General features: G+C 42.6%; 1 protein-coding gene across 2 annotated transcripts in view; it reads right to left on the reverse strand.

Annotated features, from left to right (window-relative positions):
- Positions 1–124: 124 nt before the first annotated feature.
- Positions 125–16090, reverse strand: part of nhsa (Nance-Horan syndrome a (congenital cataracts and dental anomalies)) — an 88893-nt gene continuing 72927 nt past the window's right edge. Inside the window, exons 4-9 of one of the 2 annotated variants that reach the window (XM_074636780.1) lie at positions 15907–15969; positions 12433–12625; positions 9993–10124; positions 5919–8660; positions 4772–4895; positions 125–4693 (exon numbers count right to left, since the gene is read on the reverse strand). In XM_074636780.1, the coding sequence (XP_074492881.1) occupies positions 4063–4693; positions 4772–4895; positions 5919–8660; positions 9993–10124; positions 12433–12625; positions 15907–15969 (3885 nt within the window). In that variant the 3' untranslated portion in view covers positions 125–4062. Of the gene's footprint in view, positions 4694–4771; positions 4896–5918; positions 8661–9992; positions 10125–12432; positions 12626–15021; positions 15709–15906; positions 15970–16090 lie in introns of those variants that run through there. The other variant, XM_074636781.1, reaches the window with a different exon arrangement.

A 16090-nucleotide genomic window follows, 5' to 3' on the forward strand; every position in this document is an offset into this window, starting at 1 on the left:
GCTGCGACTGCAGTCCAGTAAAGAACACCAGCTTGTTGCCACTATTTCATTCTCCAGCTAAGACCGTGACGTCGACACAAAGAGATTCTATAGCACCTTTAAAATAAGAACAATTACCATCAGATTCATTTTCAAGGCAGTCACATTTATTTGTCTTCTTATACACATTTGCTAAGCAGCCCGCCGCGCTCCAGCAGCACTCGGCCACGATAGGATTTACTACGGGAGTCCCACGATGCTTACTAAAAAATAAATATACAAGACAAAGTGTTCCACAGCTCAAAAATATACAAAGGTCTGAAATCAATGTAAACTTTGAAAACATCTGTTTTTTGTTTGTTTTTTACATAAGAAACAATTCAACAAAGTTATCGTATTTACAAGTTTGTACAAAAAAAAAATACAAAGCTGATACTACAGAGGATGGACTGCATCTAGTACCAGAAGTTACGCTGTCGTCGTCGTTCTTCTTTAGGTTTTTATTTCAGTCACGTAAACGAGAAGAGAGAAACAGTTTGATGAGAACAGTTGTAGCCTTTGGCAGAAGCGTCTAGTCCACTCCTAAAGCGGGTGGATGTTATCGTAAAGGTCTATAAATATCTGCAGATAAACAGCAAGAGACAGATGCAACTTCACAAACATCACCGTATCAGTGCAACAAAAACTAAAATAATAAAAGAAAAGAGGTTGGAATGAAGGTTCACTGTGTACCCTGTTATATGACGTTAGTACGGAGGGTCATTAAGGCCAAACTGAAGCAGATATTTACAGTAAACCTGGAGGGTAATATGGCTCCGTAGACTCCGTCAGCTCTGCATAATGGTTCAGTACCACCACTCCTATAATAAACTCATAATGTGAATATGTGGGACAAAATAAAGACTCATAGCGTGAGGGATACAACTAGGGCTGCAACTAACGAAGGATTTATTGTCGAACAATCTTCCGTACTTAAGTAATGCCACTTCCACCATTTTTTCCCAAACCTAACTAAGTTGTTTTGTTGCCTAAACCTAACCAAACTTGTTTCCTGTGAAGACGCAAGTTTATTTTGAAAAGACTGCATGCACGTAACGAGAGGAAATCGACACGTGTTGCTGGACATTCGTAGGAAAACGCACGAAAAATTAGGAATAATTTATAACGAAGGATAGGCTGCAGGTTTACGGTCACAGAGGAGTAAAGAAACCAGAAAATATTCACATTTAAGAAGCTGGAAACTCAAACCATTAATTTAATAGTCGACAACTAATCGATTAATCGTCGCAGCTCTAGTTAAAACCTCTCTTGTAGCTTATAATGCTTCTTTTAATGACATTAATGAGTTCCTATTTGTCTCTGTGACCAGCGTCTGAATTTAAAATTTGTCTCTTTTAAAAATTAATAATAATTCTAGCGATTCATTGCATCTAAAGATTTAGGTTATTTAACCAAATCAGAGAGCAAACGGAGATTTTCTGTGTCAGTTATAAAAATAAATATATTTAGATTGTTGCAGGTTTTATTCTGACGGGGAATAAAAAAGACGTTTGGTACGAAATAGCAGCAGATGCCACGTCGATAAATCAGAACTTTTTTTCTTCTTTTTCATCACAGATTATCACCACCGCTCCATATTTAATTAACCCTACGTCCTCCATCTAAATCACCTGCTGAAGCTGCTCCGTCACCTTCCGTCTCTTGCTGAGAGTACAGTAAGGCATATTTGATCCTCCTGAAACACGTTCAACTCGCCTCTTTCAACAATATCATAAACACACACCGAGTCAGCAAACCAGAAAACAAACACACGACCTCCTTTAATTCTCCTCCGGCGCTCCTGTTTCACCTCCTCCGACTCTTTGATCACTTGTTCTTTATGTCCCCCGTTAACACCTGCTCCCTCCTCGCCTCTGAAGATTGTCACGTTTCCTCTGATCACTTATTGCGTGAGAATTTTTTAAATATCTTTGATATAATTTACAAATACGCTTTTAAAAGGACTGAGTGAAATATACAAACACATCCAGAGATGCTTTGAGGCTTCATGATCCGTTGGGGAGTATCAAAAGTTATTAGTGGCTTGAAGAAAAGTGAAAAACTCTGTGTCTAATTGCATAGGTATTCACAGAATACGTACAGTTACTCCGATATATATATTTAACAAGATAAAAATGCAGCTCAGATTGAACATTAATAAAGTGTAGATGGGCTGAAGGAAGACTTCGGATAATGTGCCATAAACTAACCAAACAATCAGAGTCCTGCGTCGGGTCGGGTGACCCGCCGGGTGACCCGCAAAAAAAAGGTGATTCTCTGGCGGTTGTTGGTCTTAACTTTATTTCCTGGTTCGGTTCTGAATAAATCAAATATCATACGGGTCTTATGAGACACGCTGATTAAAATTATAGATACACAAATCCCGTTAGATCCAGTCAGAGTTCCAGAAAATTCATTGATATAGCTCTTACTGTCATTTATTATTTATATTTTTAAAATATTAATTATTATCATTAATCATAATTTTTTATTATTATTAGTAGTATAAATAATAATAATTATATAAATAAATAATGACATTATGATTATTATTATCATCATCATCATCGTCATGATGTCATCATTAGAAATAATAATAATAAAAATAATAACAATAACAATAATATTGTTATTTATTTATATTATTATTAGTAGTATAAATAATAATAATATAAATAAATAATAACATTATTATTATTATTATCATCATCATTGTCATCATTAGAAATAATAATAATAATACCAATAATAATGTTATTTATTTATATTATTAGTATTAGTATAAATAATAATAATAATAATATAAAAATAATAACATTATTAATAATAACAATGTTATTTATATAATTATTATTTTGTTTATGTTTTTTTTCGATCCTTGTTTTCTGTTTCCTGTGTATTGCATTTTATTGTATTACTGAGTTTTTAGTGGGAATAAGTTGTACTGTTTTTGCATATTTGAAAACTTAACTAAGGGTATTAAAATAAAATGAAAATGATAATTATAATAATTTAATGTTTTAATGATTGCATAGTGTGTCTGGGATACGAGAGACACTTCGTTAACAATGGGCAATATTATGATAAAATATTCATTTAAATTGTATTTCCTGAATTACCTTTGTTTTAAAATATATTGTCTTAGTTTCACATGATGAAATGATCCTAAATGATCACTTTAAATGTTCTGTCGAACCAGATTATTATTGTAGTATTTGTGGTTTTCTGTCAACGGGTCGGGTTGTAGACCTAGTTGGTGATATGAACGGGTGGCGGGCCGGTACGGTGTCTCACGTCACGGTGTCTCACGTCACGGTGTCTCACGTCACGGTGTCTCACGTCACGGTGTCGCACGTCACGGTGTCGCACGTCACGGTGTCTCACGTCACGGTGTCTCACGTCACGGTGTCTCACGTCACGGTGTCTCACGTCACGGTGTCTCACGTCACGGTGTCTCACGTCACGGTGTCTCACGTCACGGTGTCTCACGTCACGGTGTCTCACGTCACGGTGTCTCACGTCACGGTGTCTCACGTCACGGTGTCTCACGTCACGGTGTCTCACGTCACGGTGTCTCACGTCACGGTGTCTCACGTCACGGTGTCTCACGTCACGGTGTTTCACGTCACGGTGCCGGGTCTAATGCGGGTCTTTAAAACCAGACCCGAGCAGGACTCTGATGTAAGCCTGTTTTTTTTTCCTGCAGAATAATGTGTTGCTCATCATTTCTATTCATCAGTTTCTACAGAACACTAAATAATCTGTTTCTAATAATATTCTTACTGTGTATAAAACATTTTTGAACACAAGTAAAATTATTTAAATCATCCACAGAACAACCAAAAGGAAACATCTATAAAACTCAACTAGTCAGTTCATGATTCTTTTTAACCTAAATGTTGTTGTGTATACAGTAACATGGTTCTGCTGCCCTCACCACATCATCATCATCATCATCATCATCATCATCATCATCTCTTATATATATTATTCTGGTCCGTTTGTTTTTACTGTAAACTAAAATCATTTCATACCTTCTGTTCTCTACGTGGAGCCCTGTGATGAGCGGTCATCGTGAGGACTCCCGTCCGAGTTCTCCGTCTCGCCCTCAGAGATCGCCTGCATGGGCACCGAGTACATTCTACCGCGCACGCCGTACCTGCTGCTGTTGGCGGGCGGCGGGATCCTGGAGCGGCCCTGCCTGGAGGAAGCGGGCGAGGAGAAGGGTTTCGGGGAGAAGCCCTCTGCGTTGGCTTTGGGGTACGGGCTGGAGATCTGATCTGGTCCCGACTGGTGCTGCAGGGGCGAGGCGGGCTCTTCGGGCTGTCTGGGCGACTCCATCATCGGCGAGTCTCCGGCAGATTTAGGAGCGACGGGGCTCTTGAGGATCTCCGTCGCCGACATGCGGTAGCTGGACTCGGAGCGGCTGCCTTTTTTGAGCAGCAGCAGCTTGAACTCCTCGTTGGAGGTGCTGGACTTCTTGGCGTTCCTGTAGATGGGACTCGGTGGGACTCGGTGCAGGCCCGGCGGGGTCACGGCGGAGGAGGGCGACGCCGCCACTGGGACCGGGGAGCTTGCGGTGCTGCTGGGTGGCGTGTTCCCCGAGGCAGCGCCGAGGCGGTTCCTCACGTTCAGCTCAGAGGAGTCCTTCCTGCCCAACACTTTCCTCTTGGACCTGAACATGAAGAAATCAAAGTGAGGACGTCTGTAAACTGAAAGACAAAGAGGCGGCGATCCTGACGGCCTACAGTACCTGTGAATCATAGCGAACAGGTCCTCAGTGGTTCTAGTCTTGGTGGGGGACAGAAACACGCTGTCGTCCTCTGGTCGGGACTCATCGCTCAGAGGAGACGCTGTGTTATCACTGGCTGGAGAGTCTGGGAACACAATCAACATGTGAATATACAACATACGGTACACTTTATATTCTACACCAGAGGTCACCAGTGACCTCTTAAAAAGAAGCAATGAGCTCAAACTTAAAGGGTAACCTCAATATTTTTCAACCTGGACCCTGTTTTCCCCTTTTTTTTGTGTAAGTGATTAATAGGGACAACAATTTCTGAGATTGGTCCAGTATGGAGGGAGAGCGCTGTAGACGGCAGCTGCTCATGGGCTGCTATATGTTGCTATCAGGGCAAGCTGGCACCATCATTTACGTCCAATAAAAGTGCTTGTTATTGCCATGACAGGCTCTGATTGTTATTATAAAGAGTCTCGCTCAAAGAGAAGTCTCGTTCTGAAATCTGGCGAGGTGACGTCGTACCAGAAGACAGTGGTGGAATAGTGTAATACATCCATGGTGGAAACGTGAGTGTTTGTTGTGTTGGACTACAGAAAGAGTAGCTTAGTGTTAATTTCGATGTCATGGCTGAATAGATGATTACATTAGATGATTTCCACAACGTGGATGAGGTCTTTGAATTCATATTTATTTCAGACAGAGTATACGGATATTCAGATTTCACAACAAGACTTCTTCTTCAGCAGGACTTGAACACGTTAACCAACAGACCGGATCAAGAGAAAGGTCAGAAAAAGATTTTATTTCTCTGTAGGGTCATTTCCACAATGCTGTCAGATTCTTAAAATAACAATCTGAGCCTGTCAGTGGCAAAAACAAGAACTGTTAGTGGACGCACATTGACTGTGAGAACATTACGCAATGTCGGCTCACAGATAAACCTTGATACTGAGTTAGAAACTGATATTAATGACAGAAAGGGAGAAATGACCTCTCATTCTGGGGGTAAAGAAAGAATGTGCAGCCGACAGTGCTGCCACAACAAAGATTGAAACAAAGCGGAAAACTATCGGATGCGGCCTGGGGTTTGTGAATCTCAGCTGTACACGACCACAAATGTAAAGATTGATATCACCATGCATCAGTGATAACGTACCTTTACTGCAGTAGTCCTCGCTCTCTGCTGTCTCCTCCTTTACGTCCTGAGAGGCACTTTGTGCTGAAGCACCTGATGGCTCATCTTCCTCTTCTTTGCCGCCTCCGTCACTGATTGGACTCTCTTGTGTGGCCTCTGATTGGCCGTCAGCAGCAGGCACTTTATCAAGACTGTGTCCGAGCTGGACGAGATCTCGCAGCTGCCCATGGGGTGAACCGTGCTGAACGGAGAGAGGAGGACCTGCTTCTTCTTCTTCTACTTCTTCTTCTTCTTCTTCTTCTTCTTCTTCAGGTCTTTGCTGCTGTAAAGGCTCTGAGTCTCCAGATGTTTCTACCGACTCTCTGAACGTCTCTGCTTCGTGACTGCTGGTCCTCTCAGGGACGTCTAACGCTGGTGCCTCTCTGTCGCTCTGACACGCTGCGTCTCCGTCTGCGAGCTCTTCGCTTGAGGTAAACATCAATTCACACGACCCCTTGGAGGGCGCGTGGCGTTGATATAACAGCGGACTCTCGAGCGCCGCAGAGTCGTTACAGGGAAGTGTGCTAGTTAAGTTCACAGTGGGACACTTGAGTCTGGAAGTGTCCTCATGGCTTCCTTCCTGTTCCTGGCTGATAGGTCGGAGGTGTACTGAGTGCAGCACGGTGGGGGTGATGGCCATGGGACGGGCGTTGAACACCTCTAAGTTAGGTGGCGCTACAGGAGCTTTCTGTTTGTTTTGGTGAAGGATCTGCGGCCTGTACGCTGACGCCTTGTTGCCGACGCTGTGAAGGGCACTTAGGTCAAGGTGTGAGGGCGGGATGATGGGCAGCTCCAGGTCTCTCCTCGAGGCGGCTCCGAGCGACAGCGACGAAAGAGACGACTTCCTCTCCGGGACTTTGGGCTTCCTCTTGCCGCTGGATGGTGACAGCGGTCCGGGAAAGAAGGCGGAGGGGAAGGAGGAGGTGGGGGTCTCCGACTGACTGGAGTAGCCGCTGGACGGGCTCGCCAGGCCCGCCAGCTTCTCTGGAGACGTAAGCTTGAAGTCTCCGTCCACCGACGGAAGCGAGGGCGTGGTGGCTCTGGAGTCGGACTGGGACGTCTGAGACTCGGAGCTCTCCTGCGACTTGATGCACTCGATGACGGTCGTGCCCGTCGCCGTGCTCGAGTTGGACAAAGAGCGGTACGGATCGCTGGACTTCAAATCGTTCAGGAGCCACAGATCTGCGTAGTCTGACTGTACGATCCCCTCGTCCTTAAACGAATGAGCATCTGTGGAGCTAAACACGCCTAAGTCGGGTAGATCGGCCGAGTCCTCGATGCCCCAGACCACCAGCGGCTCTCTGGCGAGCGAGGAGCGACTCGGCGAGCCGGATAAAACCAGCTGCAGCCTCCTCTCCTTGGAGGACAGCTGCTGCCCGCAGGACATCTTTGGTTCTTTACCGTCGGGGATGTGTCCCTCACTGCATATCTTTCTTAAGGATGAACTCCTCTTAGGCGGACTCGGCTTCGCCTTTGGTTTCCTCAAAGAGAGGCAGCGCCTCGCGAGAGTCATGTGACCGCTGAGGTCACAGTCGGAGCCGGGGGCTGCATAGTTATACGAGAAGCTTCTGCTCCCTTTTATACCGCAGTCAAAGTGCATGGAGGTGTAGTAGCCATCGTTGTCTACGGAGTAGTGGGACACGGTGTCGGCTTTCTCCGACGGCGGATTGTCGGAGAAGCTGCTCTCGCAGGTGGCCATGCTGGTGAAGCTGGGGCAGCCCAGGCTGCTCTCGGCCTCCCTGCTGGGCTCGGGGCTCAGGTCCTGGGAGCGCGGTGGGTCCGGGTGGGGGTAGCTCCACTCCGCCTCGATGGGCGTGCTGACCCCCGCTTCCTCTAATATGTCCATAGCTGTGGAGGAGAAGGAGCCGGCCCGCTGGGTCCTGAGACCCTGGTGGTAGTGGTCCAGCATGAAGCTGGTGTGGTCGTCGTTGGCGTGCGTGGCGGCGTTGAGCGAGAGCTCAGAGTCACAGTGGGAGGAGCCTGTGAGCGGTGGAGAGGCTGCTGGGGGGATTGTCTCTGAGGTCTGTGAGGGGCAGGTGGAGCTGCTGCCGCTCCAGTTCCCACTGGAGGACTGGTGGTCCTCCTTATGGTCCATCTGCACCCCGGCGGCGGAGACAGAGTGGACGGGGCTGCTGAAGGTGTCCGAGCTGGACGAGATCTCACAGCTGCCCATGTCGGCCTTCCGGGGCAGCTGAGACCTCGTCCTCTCCATCCAGCTGCGCTCCGGACTCTCCGACAGCTGCTGGTACTTGAGACCCAGCTGGTGCTCGGACATGTTCTGGTCGTCCATGCTCTCCTCTCCGTCCTTCAGGATCAACTCCCCGGGTCCAGACAGGAAGTCCTCGCCGTCGAAGGGGGACAGCTCCTCCTCCTCGTCGTCGCTGTCGTTGCGCCCATTGTCCATCACCCGGCTCCCGTCTCTGGGCAGACTTCGGGAGCGCAGGCGTGCGCCCACGGAGGCGGAGAACATGGCGTCGGCGCTTTCCGACAGGCACAAGATGTTTCCTGCAGAGTGGGACAGGGACAGGGACAGGGAGACTCCCTGGCCTCTCTGGGCCCTGATCCTCCTCCGAGACGGCGCCCCCGAGATCAGAAAGTCTTCCGTCTGGCAGCCGGAGTCTCTGGTGCTGAGGTGGCTGGCCAGCTCCTCGCTGGAGGGCGTGACGTTGGGACTGGCATGAACGATCACGGTCCGCTCTCTGGAGCCAGGAGAGTCATCGGAGTCTGAGAGGAGAAGGAACACAAAACTCAACTTCAGATTAAAACTGACACTTCATTGCTCTTAATACTGTGTTCCTTAAATTTATATTTCTGTCATCCCCCATCTCTCCCTCCCCTCATTTCCTGTCATCTCTCTACCGTCGTCTGGCTATTAAAAGCATGAAATGCCCCAAAAATAACACTGGAAATATGCCTCACTAGTTGATGTCTCTCATATTTAAGTTGACATACTAAAGCTGATCATTCTGCTCCTCTTCTATAGAAGAAGAACAGAACATTTGAACACAAAATACACAGAATGGCTTTGTATTACTATTAGCACCGTTGTCTCTACGATGACAAAATACCATAACATGTGATTTAGACCCACCATGTGACACCATGTGTAAAACATTTTATTTTACTTTTAACAGCAGCAATTTGAATTAAAATATTTTCTTGCAATCAAATTTGATTGGTTTTAAAGATATGCATTGGAAATTATTAATGACAAAATTACATAATTCAAAACGAAACATTAATTGAAAAATAATAATAAAATAATAAAAATAAACAAATACAATAAAATAATAAATAAATAAAATATTAATAAAAGTATGACTAATAATGATAATAATAAATACCACCCAAATTATTGATAAAAAATACATAATTCAAAACAAAACATTAATTGAAAATATAATAATAATAATAATAAATAAAATAAAAATAAATACAATCAAATAATAACTAAATAAACTAAAAATAATCAAATTATGACTAATAATGATAGTAATAAATACCCCCAAATATTAATTAATAAAAGAATATATAATACATAATTAATAATAATAATAATAATAATATAATATATATATATATATATATATATATTATATATATATAATAAAATTAAAATAAATAAAGATAATAAAATTATGATTAATATTGATAAAAATAAATACCCCCAAAGTATTGATAAAAAATATTCAAATAATTAAAAAAAAAACTTAATTTAAAATAATTATAATAATTATAAGAAATACAATAAAAAAGAAATACAACAAAATAATAAATAAATAAAATACTGACTTATAATGATAATAATAAAAAATAAAAAAATAAAAATAAGAATAAAAAATAAATAATGACGACTCCCACCTCCACAAATAGATCTCCATGTAATACACTAGGGGATGTGTTCTGATACTGTAAAGTCACATAAAGTCTTGGATTTTAATTAAAGCTCCCGTCCAGGATAAGATAGTTTTCTCTTCCATCCTAGTTAGTGAAAGTTTCACACTTTGAATCAACATCTTTGTGACTGACAGAGAGAGCGTGAGATGAGTCACATACCTAAATCCTGCTGCACCTGTCGGGGAACGCCGGCGACGGTCCTCCGTCTCCTCAGCTTCCTCCTCCTCTGAAGCACAGACTGCGAGTGGACGAGCGAGCAGCGCACACTAGCATCTCTGTCGAAGCCGACGCCTGCAACAGAGACGGGACATGGGAGGAATCTTTGATTAGTGGCGACTGCAGCAGCTCCTTTAACTCTCACGCTGTCACTCTACTGCTGAACTAAATTAGATGTTCTACAGAATACAAACTGGAGTTATTTACCACCCAATGTGATGTCTGAACTGTCACATTAGGAAATATAATAAAATCAGAACATGCAGGAACACGAGTCAGCATGTTGATCCTGCTTTCTGCTTCTGTGTGGTTGTGTTTCCTGCTTGTTTCCCTCCCTCTCCCTCCGTTATGACCATCATGTGATAGCAGGTCAGGCCTTTCAGCTCCATAGCAATCGCTGGACTTTGCTTACAATGTGCATTTTTTTTCCCCTCAACTGTGTCTGACTCAGCCGGCGTTGGCGACGTACAACTCTTCTTTTGACTCGCTGAGAGCGAGAGTAAATTACATCAGTTGGGCCTTTTCAGCAGTCTGGACAGAACTAATTGGCATTCATGTCACAGCGTCTCGCAATCACAGCCACAAAGGAAGAAAGTTAACGGGGCACGAAGCATGACATGGAGGGATTCTCTGTGGTAACACTGAGGATGATGATGATGATGATGAGGTTTTATAGTTACAGTATAGTTATTATGTCTGACTGTTAGCTGTTAACAGTGAATGTTAAAAAGAATAGTTTGACATTTAGGGAAATGTGCTAATTTGCAGTCTTTCCAGGAGTTCAAGATCAAGATCAACGCCACTCATCCTGACACAAAAGGACTTAAAGTGAAGGACTCTGTTAAAAACCTCGCTGTCTTAACTGATTGTGATCTAAAAGTCATGTAAAAGCAATAACTAAATCAACTTTTCACCATCTCAAAAACAAACCTAGAGACTTTATGTCAAAACTAGGGCTGTCAATCGATTAAAATAGTTAATCGCGATTAATTAATCACTGTTCAAAATGAACCTTAAAGGGAGATTTGTCAAGTATTAAATCCTCATATCAACATGGGAGTGGACAAATACGCTGCTTTATGCAAATGTATGTTTATATTTATTAATGTAAATCAATTAACAACACAAAACAATGACAGATATTGTCCAGAAACCCTCACAGGTACTGCATTTAGCATAAAGATTTAGCATGTCCGAAAAAAAGTCAAAAAAATGTAAAAAAAAAGAGAAAAAAAGTCAGAAAAAAGTTACAAATGTCCGAAAAAAAAGTAAAGTAAAAATTCCTAAAAATATTTTAAAAAGTCAGAAAAATGTCCGACAAATATATGAAAAAAACTTTTTAAAAAATGTCCGAAATATGTCCAAAAAAAGAACGACAAATATCCAACAAATGTCCGAAAAAAAGTAAAACAAATGTCTGATAAATATCCGAAAAATTTCCGAAAAATGTAAAAAAAAAAAATAAGAACAATGTCCGAAAAAAAGTCAGAAAAATATCCACAAAATCAGCTCCAATAATAACATGGCAAACTGCAGCCCAACAGGCAACAACAGCTGTCAGTGTGTCAGTGTGCTGACTTGACTATGACTTGCCCCAAACTGCATGTGATGATCATAAAGTGGGCATGTCTGTAAAGGGGAGACTCGTGGGTACCCATAGAACCCATTTACATTCACTGATCTGGAGGTCAGAGGTCAAGGGACCCCTTTGAAAATGGACATGACAGTTTTTCCTCGCCAAATGTAGCGTAAGTTTGGAGCGTTATTTAACCTCCTTCATGACCAGCTAGTCTGACATGGTTGGTACCGATGGATTCATCAGGTTTTATAGTTTCATATGATACCAGGATCTTCACCCTAGCTCTAAAAATGAGCCGCTACAACGTAAAGATCACAAGTTGTGTTAATGCGTTAAAGAAATTAGTGGCGTTAAAATGAATACGTGTTAACTTTGACAGCCCTAGTCAAAACATGATTTAGAAAAGCTCATTCATGCTTGTATTTCCAGCAGCGTTGACTACTGCAATGGTCTTTTCACTGGCCTTCCTAAATAGACCATCAAACAGCTTCAGCTTGTACAAAACACAGCTGCTGGAGTTCTTACAAAAACCAAAACAACCGACCACATTAGAGTCACAGAATTGACTTTAAAAGCACAGCTGCTTGTTTATAAGTCATTGAATGGAGCAGGAGTAGAATACCTCTCCGATATGTTTCAGCAGTACACGAGAGTGGTATCGATCTTCTCATCTAACTCTAAGCAAGAAAGCAAGCGTCTTTCCTAAAATGTCAAACTATTCCTTTAAGAAGAGCTAAAGAAATCTACACCCGGCTCAGTCCTGTCAGAGTAAACTGATATATAAACCATAATGCTTTAAATTACCGGTCACATTGATGGGGATGAGACACGAGGAGATGACTTGTGAACTGGTTTTCATCCTCTCTTCGGGGGTGGGCAGCGGCAGGGCTCTGGACCAGTTGGTCTGCTTGTCCAGGGTGGTGGGGGTGTTGGGGACGGGGAACTTGGGCCGGTGACCTAGAGGCAGCCCGTCGGCGTCGGGGTCAAAGGGCGCCGCCTGCAACAGATGGATATTTGCATGGTTAGCTTGTTATACGGTTAGCTGGCATCACATGAGGAGTTAATCATGATCAAACTCAGCTGCAGAGAAGAGGATGTGTAGAGTACAGGGGTTGAAGTGTGATGTAGAGATTAGTGTTTTTTATGATTTTGAAAATAGATGTTTTAATGACTGAATCGATATGTTTGCTTCATCTGAGTCTATGTGGAGGTAGAAGGAAGTTTTTATTGTGGTAGTCTGAGTAACGTGACGTCATCTCCGTTCCGTATCCATCAACCAAAACAAACCGCAGAAAGGAGAAAACGTCGGAGGGTCGTCGTGGATACGACCTGCACCCTCACATGTTGAATCCAGCGTGGTAAACACTACACATCCAGTAAAGGATGGAAACACTTTGGGTTTCACACATTGACAGGAAAAGCAGAGCTAGACAGAGCAGAGCTAAAGCTGCATGCTAACTCTGTCACGGACAGGAAACGTTCTCGTATCGCGGTAACGTGGCGGTGGAGCCGGCCGTTTTTCTCATCTCCGTGGTCAAATGGGCCGACGCTACGACTGTAGAGCACCCAGATACTGACATTTCTGTTCTCTGCATTGAAACGGCCCCGATGGAGCTGACATGGATGATAAAGAGAACGGAGCTGACGGGAGAGCTAGAGACCACCTTGGAGAAGTTAGAGGAAGTAGACACGTGGGACTTCGTCCGCTTTTCAAAATAAAGGTGTTAACAAAGGGAACTGTATATAAGTAAAAGTCCCTAGAAATGTTTGATTCAACTTTTTCCCATGGTCTAGTGTTAAAAAAGTTAACAAAGATCACAATAAATCGTATTATCGAATCGCAGTACATATCGAATCAGCACCCAAGTATCGGGATAGTATCGAATCTGGAGAAAGGTGTGTCATCCCGGCCCTAAAGTCAATACACATGCCCTTCTAGGAGCTGAGTTTCATACTGGATTCATTAAGTAGTGGACATAAAACACATGCTTTAGTGAGAGACAGAAAATGGAAAGCACAAGAAGCATTCAAAGAATCTACTCAGAAGGTTTCATGCAAAAAAATAAAGTGTGAAATGTAGAATTTAAAAACCCGTTAAAGTCTTGTTATACCTGCAAACAAAGTTAAAAGCACCGACTGTGTCCGAGCTTCAGAACAATAACAAGTTTGGCTCACGCTGCAGCTCATGTGATAAATAAATAAATAAATACTAATTCTGCTTTGAGGAAAAAGAGACGTCTCTCTTCACTCAGCAGCTGTTAACGGAGTAAACAGTCATTACTTTGGGAACTCTTAGCTGACGCTCCGACAATCTGCGGAACCTAAAGTGACAAAATAACAACGAGTCTCCAGAAATATCTGAGTGGAAATACTTCGTTCCTCTGCACACTCCTTTTTCCACGAGCCTCTTCAGACTTTAAATACTGTAGATTACTTCCCACCTCCGTGATAACCTTTACCAAAAAGAAGTTTATTCAAGTGTGCTACTAGTATACTTCTTTTAGGTTTACTTTTTATGTACTTATCAGAGATGTAGTACTTCATATTTTGATCAAGATATACTTAAGAAAAGTATAAGTTAGTATACTTGTACATAACCTTTCTGTTAATAGATATAAATATAACTTCACCTGTATATATAATTTATTCTTTATAATACTCTTATACAACATTTTTTATACAATATTTCATCAGTATGCAGCTTATACTCAACTCTTATTCATCAGATCTGTATATATGTGTATGTATATACATCACATATATCCTCATTGTAGTGTATATTGTTGTTATTAATAATCAGCACTTTGCTAGTTTGCACTCTGGTTAGATGCAAAACTGCATTTCGTTGTACTTGTACTACGTGCAATGACAATAAAGTTTAATCTAATCTAATATAAATTGTATTATACAAACTATTTAACTAGTAGTTTAGTGAGAGTATACTTTAAAGTGTACTTTCATAAACTAAAAAGTGAGCTATAACAAGTATAAAACTAGTAAACTATCAGTCAATACTTACACTTTAATGTACACTTTTGTAAACTAAAAAGTGTGCCAATTTAGTCCCAAGAAGTATTAAAGCAGTACATTTACAAGTATAAAACTATTAATCTATCTGAATACTTATAGTATAAGCTGCAGTACAAAATATGACTTAAATGTAAACTAGTTGTGTACTCAAAGTGTACTATACTTACACTTAAAGTATACTTTAAAGTACACTTTTGTAAACTAAAAAGTATGCCAATGTATACTACTAGTACACTGATATTAGTATACTTACTACATGAAGTATACTTGTGAATATATACTTGAACTTTACTTCAGTATACTTCATAAATAAACTTGAAGTGTAGTACTTTTTTGTATCGCTTTAAGCTCTGAAGTTCTTACCTTGAGATTCCTACAGAGAGCCACATGTGAAACTGGGAGTGATTCTCAGGCTGAACTGGTTCCCACCTCCTCAACCCGACAACCTCCCACCCCCCATTTAAACCATTTAAAGCCAGCTCTCTCTTTGTGCTCTCTGTTCCCAGCAGACCAATGAGACCCCGACAAAAACCTCCGGCCACAAAAGAAACCGGTTTCCTTGGAAACTTCTCCCAACTAGTTAGAAGAAAACGCATTTACAGCTGATTCTGTTTCAAGAACAGAGAGGAGGATGAAAGAGAGACGGCGAAGGAGAGGAGAGGGACGAACGTACGGGATGAGAGAGAGAGGAGAAAGAAAAGAAGGAGTGGCGGTGTTTTGGTGTTTCACAGCGGGGAGTTGGTGAAACAGACTGCACACACACAGAGAGAGAAACATGGATGGATGTCAGCTCTCTCTCAGGGTGCAGTGAAGGAGACCGCAGCACAGAGGGATCATGGGTAATCACAGGCGCGAGCTTCGGGAAGTCGGACCCTATCATTAGAGAGAAACCCCCGGCTGCTGCTCGGGCGGCTGGGACTGTGGCCCTCACGCACACATTCCTCACATACTGCACGCTCAAAACCCGAACTCTCAACAACTGTCTGACTGCGTCAACGAGTGACGTGTCAGCGAGGAGGAGGAGGAGGAGGATGCTCTCCTTCAGTTTCACCTCCTCACAGGTCGGAGCAGGACGCTAACCGCTGCTAAGAGAAGCATGCATTTAAATAGAGACTCGTTATGTAAATTAGAAGGAGTCAAACTAACAAGAACAGGTTAAGAAGTTGTGAAATAAAGTGTTAGGAGGAGAACACAGGATCCAGGAGGGAGGAGGAGGGAGGAAGGAGGTTGGGAGGGAGGGACCACTACCTTTCTGCTCCAGGGGGAGAAGCGGCAACATTCGGTAGGGGAGGAGGAGCGGGTGGATTCAAACTGAAGTACAGGGCAAAAACAAAACAACAAAATGAACATGGAGATATTCAACATGAACATACAGAACACACAGACAAAGAAAACGATACTGGGGTCAACTTGAGTTGAGGCAGGTTGATGA

The sequence above is a fragment of the Sebastes fasciatus genome, chromosome 5 (genome assembly GCF_043250625.1).
Source record: "Sebastes fasciatus isolate fSebFas1 chromosome 5, fSebFas1.pri, whole genome shotgun sequence".
Classification (NCBI taxonomy): Eukaryota; Metazoa; Chordata; class Actinopteri; order Perciformes; family Sebastidae; genus Sebastes; species Sebastes fasciatus.